At 35.6% G+C, this 17,996-nt stretch overlaps 2 protein-coding genes across 2 annotated transcripts in view; both read right to left on the bottom strand.

Moving 5' to 3' along the window:
• LOC120629198 overlaps window positions 1–13,954 on the bottom strand; it is a 29,945-nt gene extending 15,991 nt beyond the window's left edge. Inside the window, exons 1-2 of the mRNA XM_039898048.1 lie at window positions 13,404–13,954; window positions 434–551 (exon numbers count right to left, since the gene is read on the bottom strand). Of these exons, the coding sequence (XP_039753982.1) occupies window positions 434–527 (94 nt within the window). The 5' untranslated portion in view covers window positions 528–551; window positions 13,404–13,954. The remainder of the gene's footprint in view (window positions 1–433; window positions 552–13,403) is intronic.
• LOC120629197 (dynein intermediate chain 3, ciliary-like) lies at window positions 10,650–12,469 on the bottom strand. Its single transcript, XM_039898047.1, has one exon. It carries the CDS (start codon window positions 12,467–12,469, stop codon window positions 10,703–10,705), a length of 1,767 nt encoding a protein of 588 aa, XP_039753981.1. The 3' UTR covers window positions 10,650–10,702.
• Window positions 13,955–17,996: the final 4,042 nt, after the last annotated feature.

The following is a 17,996-nucleotide window of genomic DNA, read 5'->3' as shown; positions in this document are numbered from 1 at the left end:
CCACCTTCGGCCACGGTGGCTTTTTTATATTTTTTTATTCAACTACAAGTTAAACCTTAATAATAGTTTATAAATAAAATAAATAAACTACGTCTAGTGCTTGTGTTGTGACTTTTTTTATCTCCACCAAGTGTCTCACTATAAGATTTGCTCGCTCGCAATCGCGGAGTCGTTTTCGCATATAAAATTCTGTGTCACCAGAGTAAAATGGACCTATTGTAAGTCGTTTTACAGTCGAAAAACCTGTAATCCTAATTTATGTCTTAAAAACGTACTGCCAAAAGCCCGAGTTAAAGAATTGTAGGCAAATTTGAGTTTTAATGTAATGTTTTTAAGATTCATTTCACTTCGATGATCATGTATTTCAATACTCGCAAATCTTGTACTAAGGTTGAGGTTGTTGTGAGGTAGTGGTAAAGAGGGACTCACTCACGTGTGTCGTTGATGTGGGGGGGCGCGTCGGCCGGCCTCAGCTGAGCGTGAGCGCCCACCGTCAGCAGCGCCAGCGCCACCAGCACCTGGCTCATCGCATCGCGTGCCTCATTGTGTCACTGGAAAGAGACATGAAGGGAAAATGAATAATATATAAATTAAAAATTTAAAAACCCTCGACTTTCAATAATATGCATTATTTGACCAGCGTCCTTTGATTTAATACTTCCTATTTAATTTCATTTATAGTATTTCTTTTTTTTTATTTAGTTTAGTTTTTAATTATTCTGTTTTATAATAGTGTAGATGGTTCATAGTTACCTAATTCAAAAATTGTTATTATTATTATAATATCCATTTGAGGGAGTTGCGAAAAAAATGTAATTGGCTACTTTGCGGCGGCGGCCATCTTGGCCGATTTTTACCATAGCTAAGAACACTCCCGACTAATTCACCCTTTAAACAGAAAAAACTAAATCAAAATCGTCTATCCATTACGAATTTCATTGTCACAGACATACACAGGCACAGACTCACACAACACGCTGTTTCTCGCGTTCTTCGTCCACGTTTCTTACGGTTTTTTACAAAATCCGTGGGAACCTTTTGTTTTCCTGTTATAAAAGTAACAGTTAGTTACTTTGCCAAAAATCAAGTTGATGGGTTACTTAGTTAGGGGGTAGAGATAGGACAAATAAACAAACAAACACACTTTCTCATTTATAATATTAGTAAGGATTTATTTATTTACAGCTTCCATCGCGGCTTCAACGGGTGCAATGTAGGTAACGTTGTCGGGCAGTTTGGTGTGATTAATAATTTCGTAGTCTATGTCGTATGGTTATGGTTTTGCAATGTAAGCGAACAAAAATATAGCATGCATGTTTACGACACACAAACCTACCTCTTGAATCACTCTATATATTTGCTAAAAACTGCATTGAAATATATTTTTTGCAAATTTATCTTCCTTAAATGTGTCCAAGTACCTTTACCTAATTTGCAATGTCAATAGGTATAGGATTACAAGTGAAAATATAAAAATTTAGATATAGCTTTACTAATGCTAAGAAATAGAAATGTAAACAATAAAATAACTATTTAAGTAGTACATATAGTGGTAGAAAGTGTTTTTCAAAGCACTTCTGAACGTCCTCCCCTTTAAAAGCACATGTAAAGGCGATGAAATGCACGATGTCTATTTATAAATCTGGAATCGTTTGGAGGGTTGTTGCTTTGAGCCATCTGTGGATGCCTCTTGGAAATTATATGGAGGCCAGAATGAAGTATGGATAAAGGTCAAGTATTATTTATTTATAACTAGCGGTTGCCCGCGGATTTATCCTCGTAGTATTTCTGATAAGTATTTTTTATACGACCCCTTTGAAAAAAAAACCATTAAGAGGTTTCATTTAGCTTGCCTTGTAACTTGTTAGTCTCGAGTGCATCAGATCTAGTATTTTTTTTGTATTTCCATATAAAATTTTAGTCTATAACGTTTTTAAAATTATATAATCTTCTAGCAAAGTAGATTTTGTGCATGAACTGTATTTTATGTAAACTTATATACCTACCTAGATGTGTAACCTTTGCGTGACCATAAATATCGGTGCAACCGTAAAGAAGCTTGTATAAACAGACAGACGATTTTTTTTAAAGTCTGTTTTAGTATTATTGTTCAAATAAACAGACACTTCAATTTTATTTATTAAAGAGATGTTTTTAAAGAGTATTTATTAGCATTAATATACTTATTAGTAGATCCCTAAGTACCTGTTATATTGTTTGTTTGTTTGTTAAAATATTAATAGGATAGATCTATATTTTATTTTAGAAATATTTTATATATTTAAATAATTAATAGTAAAGCATTAATACGTGATGTGGGTCAAAACGTTTTGGTTAACGTAACAGTAAGAACTGGTTTGCAAATAAGTTGACATTGGCATTCGCGGCATGGAGTTTCATACCCACACATTTTACAAAGCATGTTATGCCATTGTTAAACTATCAAGAGTATAATGAGAATGCGTCAGAACACCATAATTAGCACAACTATATTATATTACGTTATATGCAGCCATTAACTTTCGACAAGTAGAGTGGCGCGAATTGTTTTCACGGCTTCGAATATTTTGTATTGTTTCGCGTTACGTGAACATAACATTACGTGGACGGCAGTTACTGTTATGATTTTGAATATCACATTATGAATATTATATATTCGAATATTATATTATCTCTGTTTATGAGTTCGCAAGTATCTGTATCAACATTAATAGTCTATATAACAGTCCACTGTTGGTCTGAAGGCCTCTCCCATCAGGAGGGTTTGCCCATAAACACGCTGTTCAGACGGGTTGGTGATCGCAGCACCTTATATAAGATTGAACTACAAGTCAGCCTTTGACTGCATTCTCACTCATGGCAAGTGATGATGCAATGTAAGATGGTACTGGGTTAACCTGTAGTACCCTCCTCCTTAGCGTAGTAGCCCTGGCAATCAGTTGGGGTGGTTAATAGACGTCTGCGAAGTATACAACGGGTTCGCCGGACGTCCAATAAAGCCAACGAGAGGGACATGCGGTGGTGGTTTTTAGTTCGGGTAAACGAGTCCCACATAACCCCTGTCCTGCCCAAAAGTACAGAGGTAGCCATAAAGCTTTTCCACCACGACAAAAAAAAATGGGGGTACAGTAGGTATAAGCCATGCCCATAATCGGTAGGGTGGTAACAAGCCATAGACTGGACTACCAGACCAGACCATCAAAAATTATAAAATCCAATATCGCGTCTGACGAGGTTCGAACCCGCGACCTCCCGCTAAGGTATATAAGATCACCACTGCGCCAGGAAGGTCGTCAAAGGTGTGATTCACGTGACCCTCGTATTATAATAAGCAGGAAACAGCGGTGTCGTTAATAATGTTGTCATTCAGTTCCAATAAACTCCGCTTTAGTTATATATTAACTGGTCACCTAGCTAGTATTAGTAATTATTAATTTTCATATAATTTGTTGTTATAAAGCGGTGATAGCGCATTGGGAAGGAGCTCGACTTCACTGTGTGCGAGTGGCCTAGTTCGAATCCCAGCACGCACCTCTAACTTTTCTAGGTTACGTGTGTTTTAAGTAATTAAAATATCACTTGCTTCAACGGTGAAGGAAAACATCGTAAGAAAATATGCCTGACAGTCCGACATAATATTCTCAAAGGTGTGTGAAGTCCGCCAATCCGCACTGGGCGTGGTGGACTAGAGCCTTTACCCCTTCTCATTGTGGGAGGAGCCCCACGCTCTGTAGTAGGCCACTAATGGGTATATGTTGATGATGATGATATGGAAGGTTACTCGTAGAAATTTGTATCAAGTGCAAACATTACAGACGTACAGGAAGGTCTTTGTTCAATCCATGGGTATGTAGGTTAGAGACACGTTAGTACCGTGACAACTTCCTTGCTAGGCAACAACTAACAACCGTATAATCTAGATATTAGCGATAAAAAACAACGGCAGCGTGAAGCAATATCAACTAAAGTACCTACCCATAATGGAAAGCAATCTAGCCACTAGTCAATATAATGTGATATTTATGCGTAGGAAATATTATAAACATACAATGTGTAACCGAATTACGGTTATATATAAAATATTGTAAGTGATTACTCATAACTACCCTTTTGAAGATAAAAGAGAAAAAAGAAAAAAATCGTGAGCTAACCTGTAGCTATGCCGAGAGTTCTCCGTAATGTTCTCAAAGGTGTGTGGAGTCCACCAATTAGAAACTGGGCCAGCGTGGTAATCTACGGCCTTAACCAAAAATTTACATCTTGAATCTTTCACGTTGCTCAAATGCGTTGTGACGGGCTGGGAGTTAGATTTGGCACCCACTTCTAAGGCCTTTGGCGGGTAGGCCATACAATTTTATACCCTATCTGTGTCCCCTGTATTGAATAGGTATAATAAGGGGGACAAAAATGTTGTCTGCCTATCTAGCATAGGTGCTGGGCAGTTTCTTAGTTATAACTATAAATTTTCAGGTAAGATTGGATGGGATATCACAGAAGGTTGGGTGGAATTGTTGTGTTTCAGATTTTCTATCGGTGACGTGCATTTTTGCAATAGATAGGTGTTTTCTGAACAGGTTCGGCGATATACTTTAAAATTGTTATAATATACAACTCCTGTGAAATTAATAATAATAATAATAACGCTGATGATAATCAAGAAAATAATAAAGAATTTTTAATGATATTTAAATGGAACAAATTCGAAAGGAAGCCACCTAAACTGAACGGCAAGCAAAAAATATAAATGATTGCGATACTGGCAATTAAAGTATTCATTATGATTTCATTAATAACCCACATGCTCTTTAAGGTGTGACATTTGACTTAATGTCCAATGCGGCATTGTTTAAAGTTAGGTAAGCGCACTATCGCAAGACCGACAAGAGTTGCAAGAACCGCAAAAGCTCCACATAACATAATTTTCAGTGCTGAAAACACAAATGACACCAGCACGACTCTGTTGACACTAGAAATATATGGATGACTGTAAGTTTTTGTATAGTCATAATTGACGGACCAAGCTGATGTTTCTCTTGATGTTAAAATATGGATAGAGGAACACTTCCCAGAAAATGCAAGGAACACCTTCAAAGTACCACTTTGTGTCCATCCACCTAAGGCATAGATGTTAAGCCTCAGAACACTGTAAAAACACCAGTAATCCCTGCTTGGCTGCAGGAATACGCATGACGGTAGGTAGTAGCTCCCCGGACGAGCTCAGTTACAATAAACTCTACAAATGCTTGGAGGAGTACAAGCCATATTATCGCAATATCTGCAAAGTTCGCAGGGTGCGCAAAGCATTTTTGGATTTATATCCGCTATTAAAAACAGACGCGTCGGCTAGGCCGAAGAAATCCACGTTGTGCTTAGCTTGTCCGATGCTTAGGTAGATAGGATTCACTTCCGAAATGGCAGCAAGATGTGCGAGAGCGGCACTAACAGCAATTGAATCGGACGTGTCGTGACGTGAGTTTGTGGCGTTTCTTAAGATTTAGCTGGGTGCACTCTAAGTCACTAAACTCCCATATCCGTACGTCCGCCTGTATCTCATAAATCGTAAAAGATGTTCGAGAATCGTAATCGGTTGAGTTGAAATTTTCAAATCATGTGGAATTCCACAAAAAAAATCGCATTTAAAAATTGTATGGTAAAATGTTTTTTTTGGCGTTGTTGTTCGTGAATGTTAATACTATATGTAGTGTTTCATATTGCACTATGGTACGTAATCCATCATGTACAAGTCCAACTCGCACTTAGCCAGTTTTTCAGTTTTGAAACAATAGTCGCATCAGACGTGCTGAACAAATGCGGTTGACCTTGTGCGATGCGGCAACGGTAATGGTAAGTTTTACCAGAAAAAGTGTTGTAAAGAGTTCCACATCCTTACCTCTCATATTACGTATTATGCGAAGGTAAGTATTTATTTCCCGTTGACTGAATTACTAACGTAGTATTGTGCCTACTAGTGTAATGTCGCGGATGGTAGGGTATGCCCTTTAAAAGCAGGAAGTATCAAATGTCTGCTAAATTGGGGAGGGGGGAATAGCGATACGAAGTATTGTCAGCAACAATGTGATGAACATTATGTTTCTCAAATGTCGGCCACTGATTCTACATTGGATCAAATAACGTATTACGTAAAAGACGATGAATTTACTTAGCGGGAGATGGAAAGAGCTATGCTCGGAGCACCTTCATTTTGATAATCTTGATAATCTTAATTATATAAGCTGATATCCAGCTAAATTTCATGTTGATCTGATGAATATGATTGGAGATAGAGAACAAAATCAGCAGCAAACCCCTCACATAACGCTTACCGATATCATAAAGTGTTGTCACATGTATATGGGCTTCACCGCTTGGGCTGAATAAAAAATATTAGAAAATGTATTGGCTGCAAACTACAAGTCAATTAACATAGCGATTTTTCCTTTAACTAAGCTTTTTTAGTAGTTGAGACTGACGGATGCCAAATTCGATCGAGGATCGAGAGAATTTGGCATCCGTCAGAATTTGGCCAATACATTTACAAAATCTACAATAACGCAGAATTTATAAAAACAGGTGTTAAACTAAGTTTAAGTAGTTAACTGTAATAAGAAGGTCGACAGATACAGTTAAATGTTTATATATTGTGTTAATGTTAACATTAAGTTGTTTTGTATTTTATGTTCATACGTGAGGTGAGTCATGTCGCCTTATAATAATGCCAACAATGTTCCCACACTTGAGTGTTTTATAAGGTTTAAAAATACTACGTTTGAGAATGTTTTCCGAGCTTGGTCGCAGCAGACTAACACCCAAATTAATAGCTAAGTCATGCCTGCAAGCGAATAATCAAATTCAGATCGATGCAATTGATCGATCTGGGATACAATTTTAATCTTTGGATTAATTTATGACACTTAATCCATTTATGATTTAGTCCATATAAGTTGTTTACAATATATCTATCTACATTAACTTTAAGATTATCATCATCGGTTGAGTTGATGTTTTCAAGTAAAACATCATCGCATCGGTGTTAGTGAACTGCCATTTTATTTAGACGCCTAAATTATTAATGTCATGGTTTAACAACTCCATATAAGTTTGACAGATTAACTGACCCGAAACTCCTACCCTACGTTTGTTAACTTAGAAAACTTAAAGTACATGGGCCACGGAAGATTTTGGGTTAGAGATTAATAATTTATTGAAAAGGTAGATAAATAAATACGATTGCTATCAAATCGAGCGCCTGATTTATGTTTCATTGGCGTCTCACAGATGGGATTAGGCTATAGGAATTTAAATCCAAAACGCTTCAGCCTTCACGCTGGTCCAACGTGGGCTGGCATGTTAACAATCACAGCCCCCACAATATCAATATATACAATATAGACAACGCAAGTTTCCTAACTCCGGGCTGGTCCGGAGTGCTCATTAACTGGGACTGGAACTAACTTTATCCTGGGAATCAAACTGAATTCAAACGTGTTATAAAAATACGACTATAAACCTAACTTAAATGTTATTAAAATACGCTATCGGTACGCTCTTTCGTAATGGTATTTAAGTAATTGTTCATAACAGGTTTGCTTTTGATCACGATTACAGTTAACACAATCGATGATTCAATCTATTCGCATAAAATAAGGTATGTTCTGCTGACTGAGACAGGACCTATTATTGAAATAAGTCGGTATTTAAGCTGTATCATTTTACGGAGTGACATATCTACCCCGATTTCGCACGGGTGGCTATTGATTGATTCATGTATTCATGGACGAATAATATATTTTTAATTGGAAGTTACAACAAAACTTAAAATATCTGCATCTAAATAACCTAACTATTGTTATAAAAGGTAATTTCTGATCGGTCTAAACGCTGGTCAGGAATAAAAACTTAATCGTTCAAGGATGTCAATGGCAAACATGTACGAGTATACCTATATGCCTATAATTCCCTCTGAGAGAGGCGGAGTCTAGATTGGAATATGCGACACTTCGTGTTGTTTTTTGGCTCATGAAAATTTCCTTCCAAGGTACGGAACCCTCGGTTTGTCGTTGCTGTGTTTTTCGAGTACACACCGTTTAAGCAAGTGCTATTATAATTGCTTAAATTAAAAACATACATAACTCCTAAAAGCTAGAAGATTGAACTCTGGCCCCTCGAAAGGGATGCCAAAGTTCTAACCACTAGGCTACCACGGCTTCCAGAATGCCATTATAATTACTTTAATACTCATATTTTTGCCATAGCATATTTTACTGCACAATAAACGGTTGTGGTACCATTGATTTACTGCTGGTTGTATTTAAGGATAATTTAGATTATATAAATAAGACATTATAGAAAAACCAAAGCTCCTTGTTTGTCCGTCAGACATTAACCTACATTGCAAACCAGTAGTGAACGCAACATGCCACGTTAATTGCGCAGAATTAATTATGTACCTACAAACAATCTAACATCGTTAAGTATTTTTTTATATTATACTTAATTTTTAAAATAAAAGCTAGGTATACGGTTTTGGAGGGAAATTGTATCAAAACTATTTTATAATGAAAACAGAATAACATTTGGTACTTGGTAGAGGTATCTCATAAAGGTAAACTTTTTTATCAAACGTAAAGTTAAAAGCTATTCTAATTAGTCTAATAAGCTTATAGAGTCTGAGCCCGCAATTGGGAATATGTAGTTAAAGACTCTTGTAAAAATTAAACAAAATACACCATTAAAACAATGGACTGTATACACGACATTAACTTTTCAAAAGGTTAACATAACTTTATTTATTGCTTTGACGAAATGTCGGTAATACGAAATCACAAGATTTATTTCTTACTACGTCAGTGATTTTACCCATCCAAAAATACACGCATTTGATACTGTCGAGTATATAGATTGAGTGTATACATGCGAACAAACGCCTCTATACTACGCGTAGTAAGCATGTCATGTCGTTGTATATGTTTTTCTATGTATTAAGAAGTTTTCACTCCAAAAATTCGCACTCTAATGTCCCGTGGTTAGTACATAAGTTACGCTAAATGGTTCAAAGCGGAAGAAAATGAGTTCACCTCTCGAGTCACGAGTGAGCAAGAGACGTGCGCGTCGCAAGTTCAGAGCCTCCGGTGAAAGTTAGCCGCGGCCCGTGACGCACTTTTGTACTCGAACTAGTAACGCCGACTAACATAAACAAAATATTTCTGTGATGCAATTCCGTGCGCGCTTAATACGAAACGCTATGTAAGTAGCTGTGTGTATAGGAAATTGTTTTGGGCTTTCACTGCAGAAGATAAAATAAACACAGCTTCAAAGTTTGTTTAGGTTATGCAGTGTTTTAAGGTTTTGAAGCTAATAGCACGCATTGCTTCCTTAGTCTATATTAGGTTATATATACAGAGATATACTTGAGAGATAGGTTATGTTATTCTTTTTATTGTTCTATTAGGGTGAAATAGAAACGGCAAAGCAATACACTCGATCGTGTAAGCTAAGCAGGAATGATCCAATCGGTACTTAATTGAATGGGTGGACTTCGGGAGGTCCGAATAAAAATGCCTTTAGCTTTTCCCATGCATGCTTATCTTAGCATGTTTAGCTTCTGGCCCCGGACATATTGATTGTGAAATCAATAGCACTCAATCGTTAGTTCAAACCAGTTAGCTAGGGTTATTTTATTTGATATTTAGGTTAATTTATTATGAAAATAGAGATATACGCTACTTAAAATTATAATTAATTCTCTAAATCGCTTATTAATGATATTTTTTTGCAGGTGCCGTTTTAGTAGCCCCTTTCTATATGAACTTTGAATACTGTAAGTATTGTGTCTACACTAATATTTAGAAATATTGCGGTAAAATATTAATTCAACTATAATTCGAATTATAAATATCATGTAAGTAGTTCAACATTGTTCTTCTAGATAACTTGTCCATTCTTACTAATTTTTCTAGTATGTTAACTACTTAAAATTTTTGTGATGTTTTGTTTATGCGCGAATTACCTACGCGAAAGAGAATCGGTCGATTGAGATAAAACTTTATGCTTCAAAATAATAGTGTAAGACTCAATAAATATTGCATTGATCTTGGATCAAAAGAGGGTCCATTGAATACCGAGATATACCTTGAACTGTACCTAGATGTCGCGGACGAAGTCAAGGTTAAAGATATCTACTGTACCTATAATTAGTTACTTATCTGTCTCTGGAATTTAAGGAGTCTGATCGACATTGACCCGTTTGATAAAGATAAAACCGTGCCATACCTTGCTTCATTATAAACTACTAATAATATAATAATCATACTTACTTACTACCTGCGGCTTAACCATCTTGCTTTGATAATATTGGTAGGGTTTATGGTAAAGAAATTTGCCGACCATAGTCAAAATTATAAGTGGTTCCTATACATTATTTTTAACCTCTTTACGGCGCTACGTAATCTTCTTTTTAAGACGATCGTGACCCTTTGTCAATACGCCGGATGTATCCTGACAACTATAACAAGCACATGCGGGCTAACAGATGTTTAAAGTCTATTATGAAGATCGATGAATTACGATTATGCATAACTATGTAGTAAACAGAATTTATAACCTTAATTTCATATTTTTTATTGAAACAAAAAAATGTATGCGTAGAATAAAATTGCATGTTTAATAAAAGTAAGGCAATGGTCTATCGTGGATTTTAGTTGGTTTAATTAATGTTCGATAAATTGCTATATGATAAATTGTTCGCTAATACTCCACCCATTTGACCCATCTCTTCTTTAACAATGTTAAGATATTGTTCAGTTAATTTTTCAAGATCCTCAACATCGCTAATTTCATCTTCTTCATTGAGTATAGTTGGTGTTTCTACGTCTGCACGCGCTTTCAGACGTATTTCTTTGAGACGCGTATCTACATTATGCTCCCGTTTAGTTTCTCTATTGTAAATTTGATGCACTAGCTGTTTATCATTTGTACCGGGAATAGTCATATTTTCAGATAAATGTAACAAAAATAATGATCCCTTATAGTCACCAACAGCAATCGATTGACCTCCTGGATGAGGGTTTAGTTTATTTAGGCCATGTCTGGATATATGGAGTTTAGTGACTGGCTTATTGAATTTTCTTATAAGATCCCAATAATAAAATACACCATCTTCTGAAACAGCCATGTAACTGGAATATCGCATAGGCGCCCAGCATACATCAGTCACTTGATATCGATATGGACTTGTTACAATAATAGGTGCCGTGCGAACTTCTTCACTCCAAATGCGTACTCTCCAATCTCCACAAGAGATAAACATTCTCAAAGTACAGGGGCTTCGTTGAACCGCTCTCACTGGTCCTGTATGTGCTTCCCAATATGACGTCAAAATCTCAGAATGGCTTCTACCCATACGATTAGCATTAATAATTAACCCAGACTCTGTACCGCACAGAAATTTTGTCGGTAAGCCACGATCAAATTCTAGACTGCTGACACCTTCAGAATTTATAAAACTTGGTTCTTCATTTGTTGCTAATTTAACAGCCATTTTCAACCGATCAATAGGCTTGGAAATATTTCTTTTATCCCACCAAAGACATTGCCCGTCAGGAGAACCAGTAAAAAATTCGGTGTTAGTTCGGGAATGGGTGTAAAGCAGGGCTGAAACTGGTGCAAAATGAGAGTTGTAGATGGAACTGCTACCTACAGAGTTAGAACTTACACGAATGTCAAATACGCTAACGGTACCATTTTCAAGTCCAGTAATCAATAATTCAGATTCCGATGGAAGGCATGCTACTTGCCAACATCCATGCGACGGAAAAAATTCAAATAATGGGGAAGTTTGTTTATTTACGTCCCAGACATAGCAAACGTTTTTCTGATAATTTTCCGATTCCGGATACCTCTTGTGGCAATATGATGCAACTAATTTCGCCTTTTTTTCATTTGTCCATACAATGCATGATATAGGGCGACAAAATGGATCCCGAAATGTGTTAGCAATTTGAATATGATACTTCTCTACTGGTGTTTGGAGTTGCATATCAGCAAAATACGTTTCGTACATATCAATTGCGTTGTTTTGTGCTATACAGTGATCAATATGAGGTCTCATTTTTAAAATCGAATGCACGTAGTTATCATCGTGTTGTACTCGACGACGATGACGGTTGAGGTGATCTTCATTATAGAGATGAACATCTCGAGGCCAACCACCTTCGGTATGATTTATTCCTTGCTCGTGTATAAATATTTGCTTAGTGTTAGTATCATGTTCAGATTGTGGTAAAGTGGCCTGCACTTCACGATGCACAGGATTTCGAAGCATATATTCATTCTGTAACTCTGCGTTGGGGTTTATGGAATCTATTATATGTGCAGGAACAATTTGAAATAATGGCTGCCTCCCGAAACTTTTTCGTAACTTTGTATACGCGTACGTTGATTTCGTGTAACTCTTTATTTTGAAATTCTTCATTATTCGTGACTAATGTATTCTTAATAAATTTATTATATGTTTTGTTTTGACCTAACAAGGAAATCGCTGAGGCCATGAAATGACGACATATCAGATATAAGTATTGTTTAGTAACACATGTGTCCTTGCAATGCTCCTATGTTACATCATGAAATGTAGAACAAGAACGTATTCGTATATCTACTTAATTGCATACAAATTCGAATGAGCTATACCAAAGATAGTTATATAAGAAAATCAGCCAACTAGAAGTGAGACCTACATAACGATATTTTTTAAACATTTTTTCTTAAATATTATAAAATATTTTTAAAACATTCCTATTAAATAATTGAATAAGATTTATGACATAAAATTACAGAATATAACATATAATATTATAAACAGGAAAGATTTGGTTTTTGTATGATAGTATAAAATAAATTCAAAAACTACTGGACTCATTACAAAATTGTTTCACTATGAGAATTCTACTTTCTCATGTCTGAGTAATATAGTCTATATTTATTACGAGAAAAAAATTAGAGATCCGAAACGTTTAGTAAAAGTCTTAGAAAAAACTTTGAAAAACAAAATGTGAGTTGGAAGAAATATTAAATCCATCGTAGAATCTTTTTATTGCTTGGTAACTAGTAATTATTACAAATTATGCCACAGAATATTGTACTTAAAATGTAATAAGTTATAACTCAATCATAAGATCAATCAATACTAATCCATACTATTATGTGTGTGTGTTTATATACTTGTATATGTTCAGTTTCACTACTGCATCAAAAACGCGGTCGTAGTCGCGCATAAATATATTAAAAAAACAAATAGGTACCTGCCTAAGAAATTTCATTTCAAATATATATCTAAGTAAAACGTTAACTTCTAATTTGTAAAGTAACGCATACTTTACAAATTAGATATAAAATATTAAAATTCTCACCGTGAAGTTATAAACGCAATCCACAAAATTTTAAAGCACACTTGAAAATCACATCTCACTAAACGTCGACACAAATTGATATTTACGAAAGGTATCGATATTTCACAGTCATGACACTTCAACGTTAGAAAATGTGATTTCGAAAGTCGGTTGCGCGCGCGCACTTTGTCGGTTCCACGGCCGTTTCATCGGTGTCTTGCGCGTGACTGGAAGTAAAACAAGCATTTGTAAGGCTCAGTTTATCGGTAATGTACCTACCAAGACTGGTTTGGTTTGTAGTTCCTCAGGCCTCAACTCTGTAGTGGCCGATGATTATGCAGCTACTTTTCTATTGACGTGGTCTTGTTTCCATCTGTGTGACCGTATTTGGAAAAGCGTTCCCGGAGCTAGTGAATGTTGCAAAAGGTTTGCAATGATAAAGGTTTCGAGCACAGTACCTATGTCAGGCTTTGTTAATGATATTATCCTTACGGATCGTGGGTTACAATGTAGATTTGAAATTGAGAATTCAAAATTTAACTGACTTATTTAAAAAGTCTGCTGGTTCCTAATGTACCTCTTATGCGTTTTTTAATACCAAACATTTGTTTTAATGCACGATCTACTTCTGATTTTACGAACAAAGTTTCTTGACTGTAAAGAGCGTTTATGATTAAGATAAATTTTATTCAATACAGTCTCTGTTTCAAATAATAAACTGTATAACATAGTGTTGTAGCTACAAGTAACTGCAGCTCCTTCCCATGAGTGAGAAAATTGCAGAGACTCACAAACAATAAAGTATGGAGAAGAAAATTTATACACATTTTTTACCATATGTCATTATTTAGAGTTAACGAATTAATGTAATTGGTTCTGATTTAAATTATTAGGTAACAATGATCAATTTACATTATTAGGCATGAATTTGTATATATCTATAAATTATATATCCAAATCACTGGCGCTCTTGCTACTTTTTATTATGCAAAGATGATATCTTTAGAGCACAATATTGATTTGTATTATGGAAAAACACCCGTGTATGAGGTTCAGCAATACAAATTAATGGCAATTAATTGCCATGTAGGTATTTCAATGTTAAAAGGCGTAGGAGATTTCAAACGTAGAGACGTTTGAAACGGGTAATTAGAATATGGAATCGTTTAATTGTGGTCAAGAGTTAACTGGCATAATTGGTTATTAGTCGGTCGAGAGAGCGAGCACCACGTTGATTAAGACTACTTGACATGAGGTCACGACGTGCGTAGATGATGACAGCCAACATCTGGTGTTTGCAAGAAAGAGACTGCTTCTCCAACTGAATGTACTAGGATCTCAGCGGTGCGAGAGATTGGACGTAACCTGTGAAATAGTTTTTTCGCTTGATTAAAGCATTAAAGCGTAACATAGGCAAGAGAACCAATGGACCGCTGGGGTTCCAAGGTTTCCACACCGGTAAGTGCATCGTGACAGGTTTGTTGTCCAGGTTTCAGGTCGTCTGACCCCGTCCCCGTGGTCTTCGGACGCAAGCCGCAGAAGATCGTGAAATTAGAAACTCCCTACCAAACTACCCTGCCGAAAGAAAAATGTATATGATGGTGATGAATATTAAACTTAGCTACGACGTTGATCAAGTAGTTATTATGTTCGACTAACAAACACGAGATTCTTAACCAGGTCTTCATACCAGGGTTTTAAATTTTCATAACCAGCTCTAACACGGAGGGTCTTAGCTTCATATTCCACTCGCTTTTATGGGCTATGCCAACTATTGGGCCGTGATAGGAATCTCAGGCTGATGATGATAAGAGAGAATGTTGGTATATGGGTCGCATGGAAAAGAAAAGACGTTTGCACTTTTCGATTGTCTGATTTATTAATATATAATTATTACTGAAATATGATACAGGAAATGAAAAGTGAATAAATGATTAAAGTGAATATTAATGTTAATGTACATGAGAGACTGCCTGGTTTTACGATAACCATTGACAGTAATTATACATGATCACAGATTGTTGCACCATAGGCTTGGATTTTTGCTATATTCCAACAGCTAAGCTATAAAAGGTATCTAGCTATCCTATTTTTAGGTATACTTGAAATTTATTTCATCATTTAGTTATAAAATAAAAGAGTTCGGACCTTTAGCACTAGGGTGTTTTGAATTCAGACAAATGATTTTTTATACAGTCTCTTCAGTTCAGTTCACGTATTCCAGTTAGTTTTTAAAATAGCTTTCGAAATGGGAAATATTTCAACATTGAAAACTTTTTTTGGATTATATTCACCGAATCTAGTGGATTTTTTGTATAGACCGTGAGAGTTTCAACAACGTTTACTGAGTAACAATGTGCTTTGACTGTAGTTGATTACTAAAGTAAGTTTACTACCTACTTGTGAAGAATTTTCAGAAAGTGTTATTGTATTTTATATCTATTCCTTCGACGGTGAGCACTGTTTTTTGAGGGAGGTTTCGGGTTAAATACCCGGCAGGGACAATTTGGGAATTTATTATTTTCAGAATTTCGTTTGTTCTGCTCTGTTTGTCGGATTTGGCCGTGGCTAGTTACCACCCTACCGTCAAAGAATGACCGCAAAATTATTTAGCGTTCCGATACGATGTCGTATATAATCCGATTAAGGCTAGTTAACATCTTAGACTGCTTTATTACTTACCGACAGGTGAGATTGCAGTGAAGGGCTAAAAATAGTAAATGTGACTTTGAAACAGTTCTTTAACTAAAGTAATATTTTACTCAATAATAGCAAAATAAAGGATTATTTTGTACGGCATGGTGTTTCCAAGTAAATTAAAACAACGCAATACGATACATTACTTAACAATAACTGCGTGCACGTGACCAATCACCACACCACCACCACGGCCGGTTTAACAATGCATCACACTACGTGATTAATCATATAATTGGAAACGCAATAGCTTTAGAATAAACAAATCTTGGATCAACATTAATATTAAAGGCTGTAAAATGGGTATTCGCTGTGTGTATGCGCAATAAAAGTATATTGTGTGACAATATTTGTTAAAGAATATTGGTTGGGGTAGCCGATTTTGTAGGTATACGTACTGAGTATACTTAGTATATGGTAAGGTATACTTGATGATAGGACACATTGATAATTATATGGAGCTAAGTGTCCTATTAAAAAACCTGTGCAATTCACATACGGTAGAAGTGAAGCTTCTGAAAGTATTAGTATTAGATTGAGATGGAGCATTACGATAAATGCAAGGTTTATTATTCTTCATCAAGCTTAAATATTATTTAATATTTTAATATAAACCATTATACTTATTAAATTTATTATAGCATAATATTTAGTTTCCATGGTAACTAAAAAAAACGTGTAATGTATTCTATTCCATCCTATTCTCTCGTATACATTTGTGTGTTTGTTTCTTCATCGTTATCTACTGGTCTGTTTATTAATTGATATAAAGTAACAGGAAAATTGCATGAATGACAAAAATCCTCCTCCTCTACGAGTTATATATCAATTTTTGGGTAGGCACTGCTTTTGTGCATGTATGAAGTGCACACCACTGATCTATATAGCTACTATATATCAACAGCGTTGTCGACTGATAGGTTCTTTTTAACTCTTTTAAACCCGGAATCTGCGGGATATAGCTAGCAGATAGCACCAACTAGTGGTAATGAAAAGTGGGGTGCATTTTATATAGAAACAAAGGAATAGACAGTTTACTGAATCGACAGTGGGTGATAGCTGGTTTTCTCTTTCGAGCGAGACAAAAAAGTTTTCTTTAGACTTTTCTCTCTCTCTTCAGGGTAAGTTGAATATGAAAAATGCGAGAACTGGCAATTATGATTATATTTTTATCACACATTAGCTTCAGCGTCAATTTTAAAAGATTTTGCGTGTTCAATATTTTGTTTAAAGATTTATGTTATCACTTTACTCGCGTTAACTTTAAGTCGTAACGTAACGTTATAATTACCTATTGATACTAATAATAAAGCTAAAAGTTTTGTTTTCTTGTTAATTTTTTAAAAGCAAAAATTTAAGGAACTATTCGTATTTAATGAATCTTTAAATAAGTTAGTATCGTAGTGTTAAATAGCTTATTTATAGATTCAATATAAATAAGGTAATAAGAAGGGCGTACCATGTGAAGAGGTGGGTCATACAAAAAGCTCCATCCTGCTCCTTAGTACTGTAGAATAAAACAGGATTATTTTGATATTTTATATGACATTCATCTCCCAAAGCGCAATATATATTAAAACAAAATTCTCTAAGCGACGGTAGTAAGCACACTGATCTACCTCACCACATTACGCATTTAAGATGCGACAGATCTCTTATATCTAGACAGCAATTATTATAAGACTACTTATCTAAACCGCGAGAATAATCAATTGTTATAGAAACGCTTTCTATAACCTTTCTCTTGAGTGACGTAACAAAGTTCATGACCGTGCAGCGTTATTGATGTGTCTGTTACCTAACATGACCGCTGCTGGACAATGCTGAAACTGCCCGGCTATTGTCAACAGTGCAAAAAGGTTTTTCACCAAATAACACTAGTGGTGTTGTTTGCTATTATGCTGTCACAATAAGAGG

Source organism: Pararge aegeria, chromosome 14 (genome assembly GCF_905163445.1).
Source record: "Pararge aegeria chromosome 14, ilParAegt1.1, whole genome shotgun sequence".
NCBI classification, from domain to species: Eukaryota; Metazoa; Arthropoda; class Insecta; order Lepidoptera; family Nymphalidae; genus Pararge; species Pararge aegeria.
This window is presented reverse-complemented; position numbering and strand designations above follow the sequence as displayed.

Coding starts and splice junctions, on each gene's coding strand:
- LOC120629197 (XM_039898047.1), bottom strand. CDS start 12,469: ATGAAGAATTTCAAAATAAAGAGTTACACGAAATCAACGTACGCGTAT.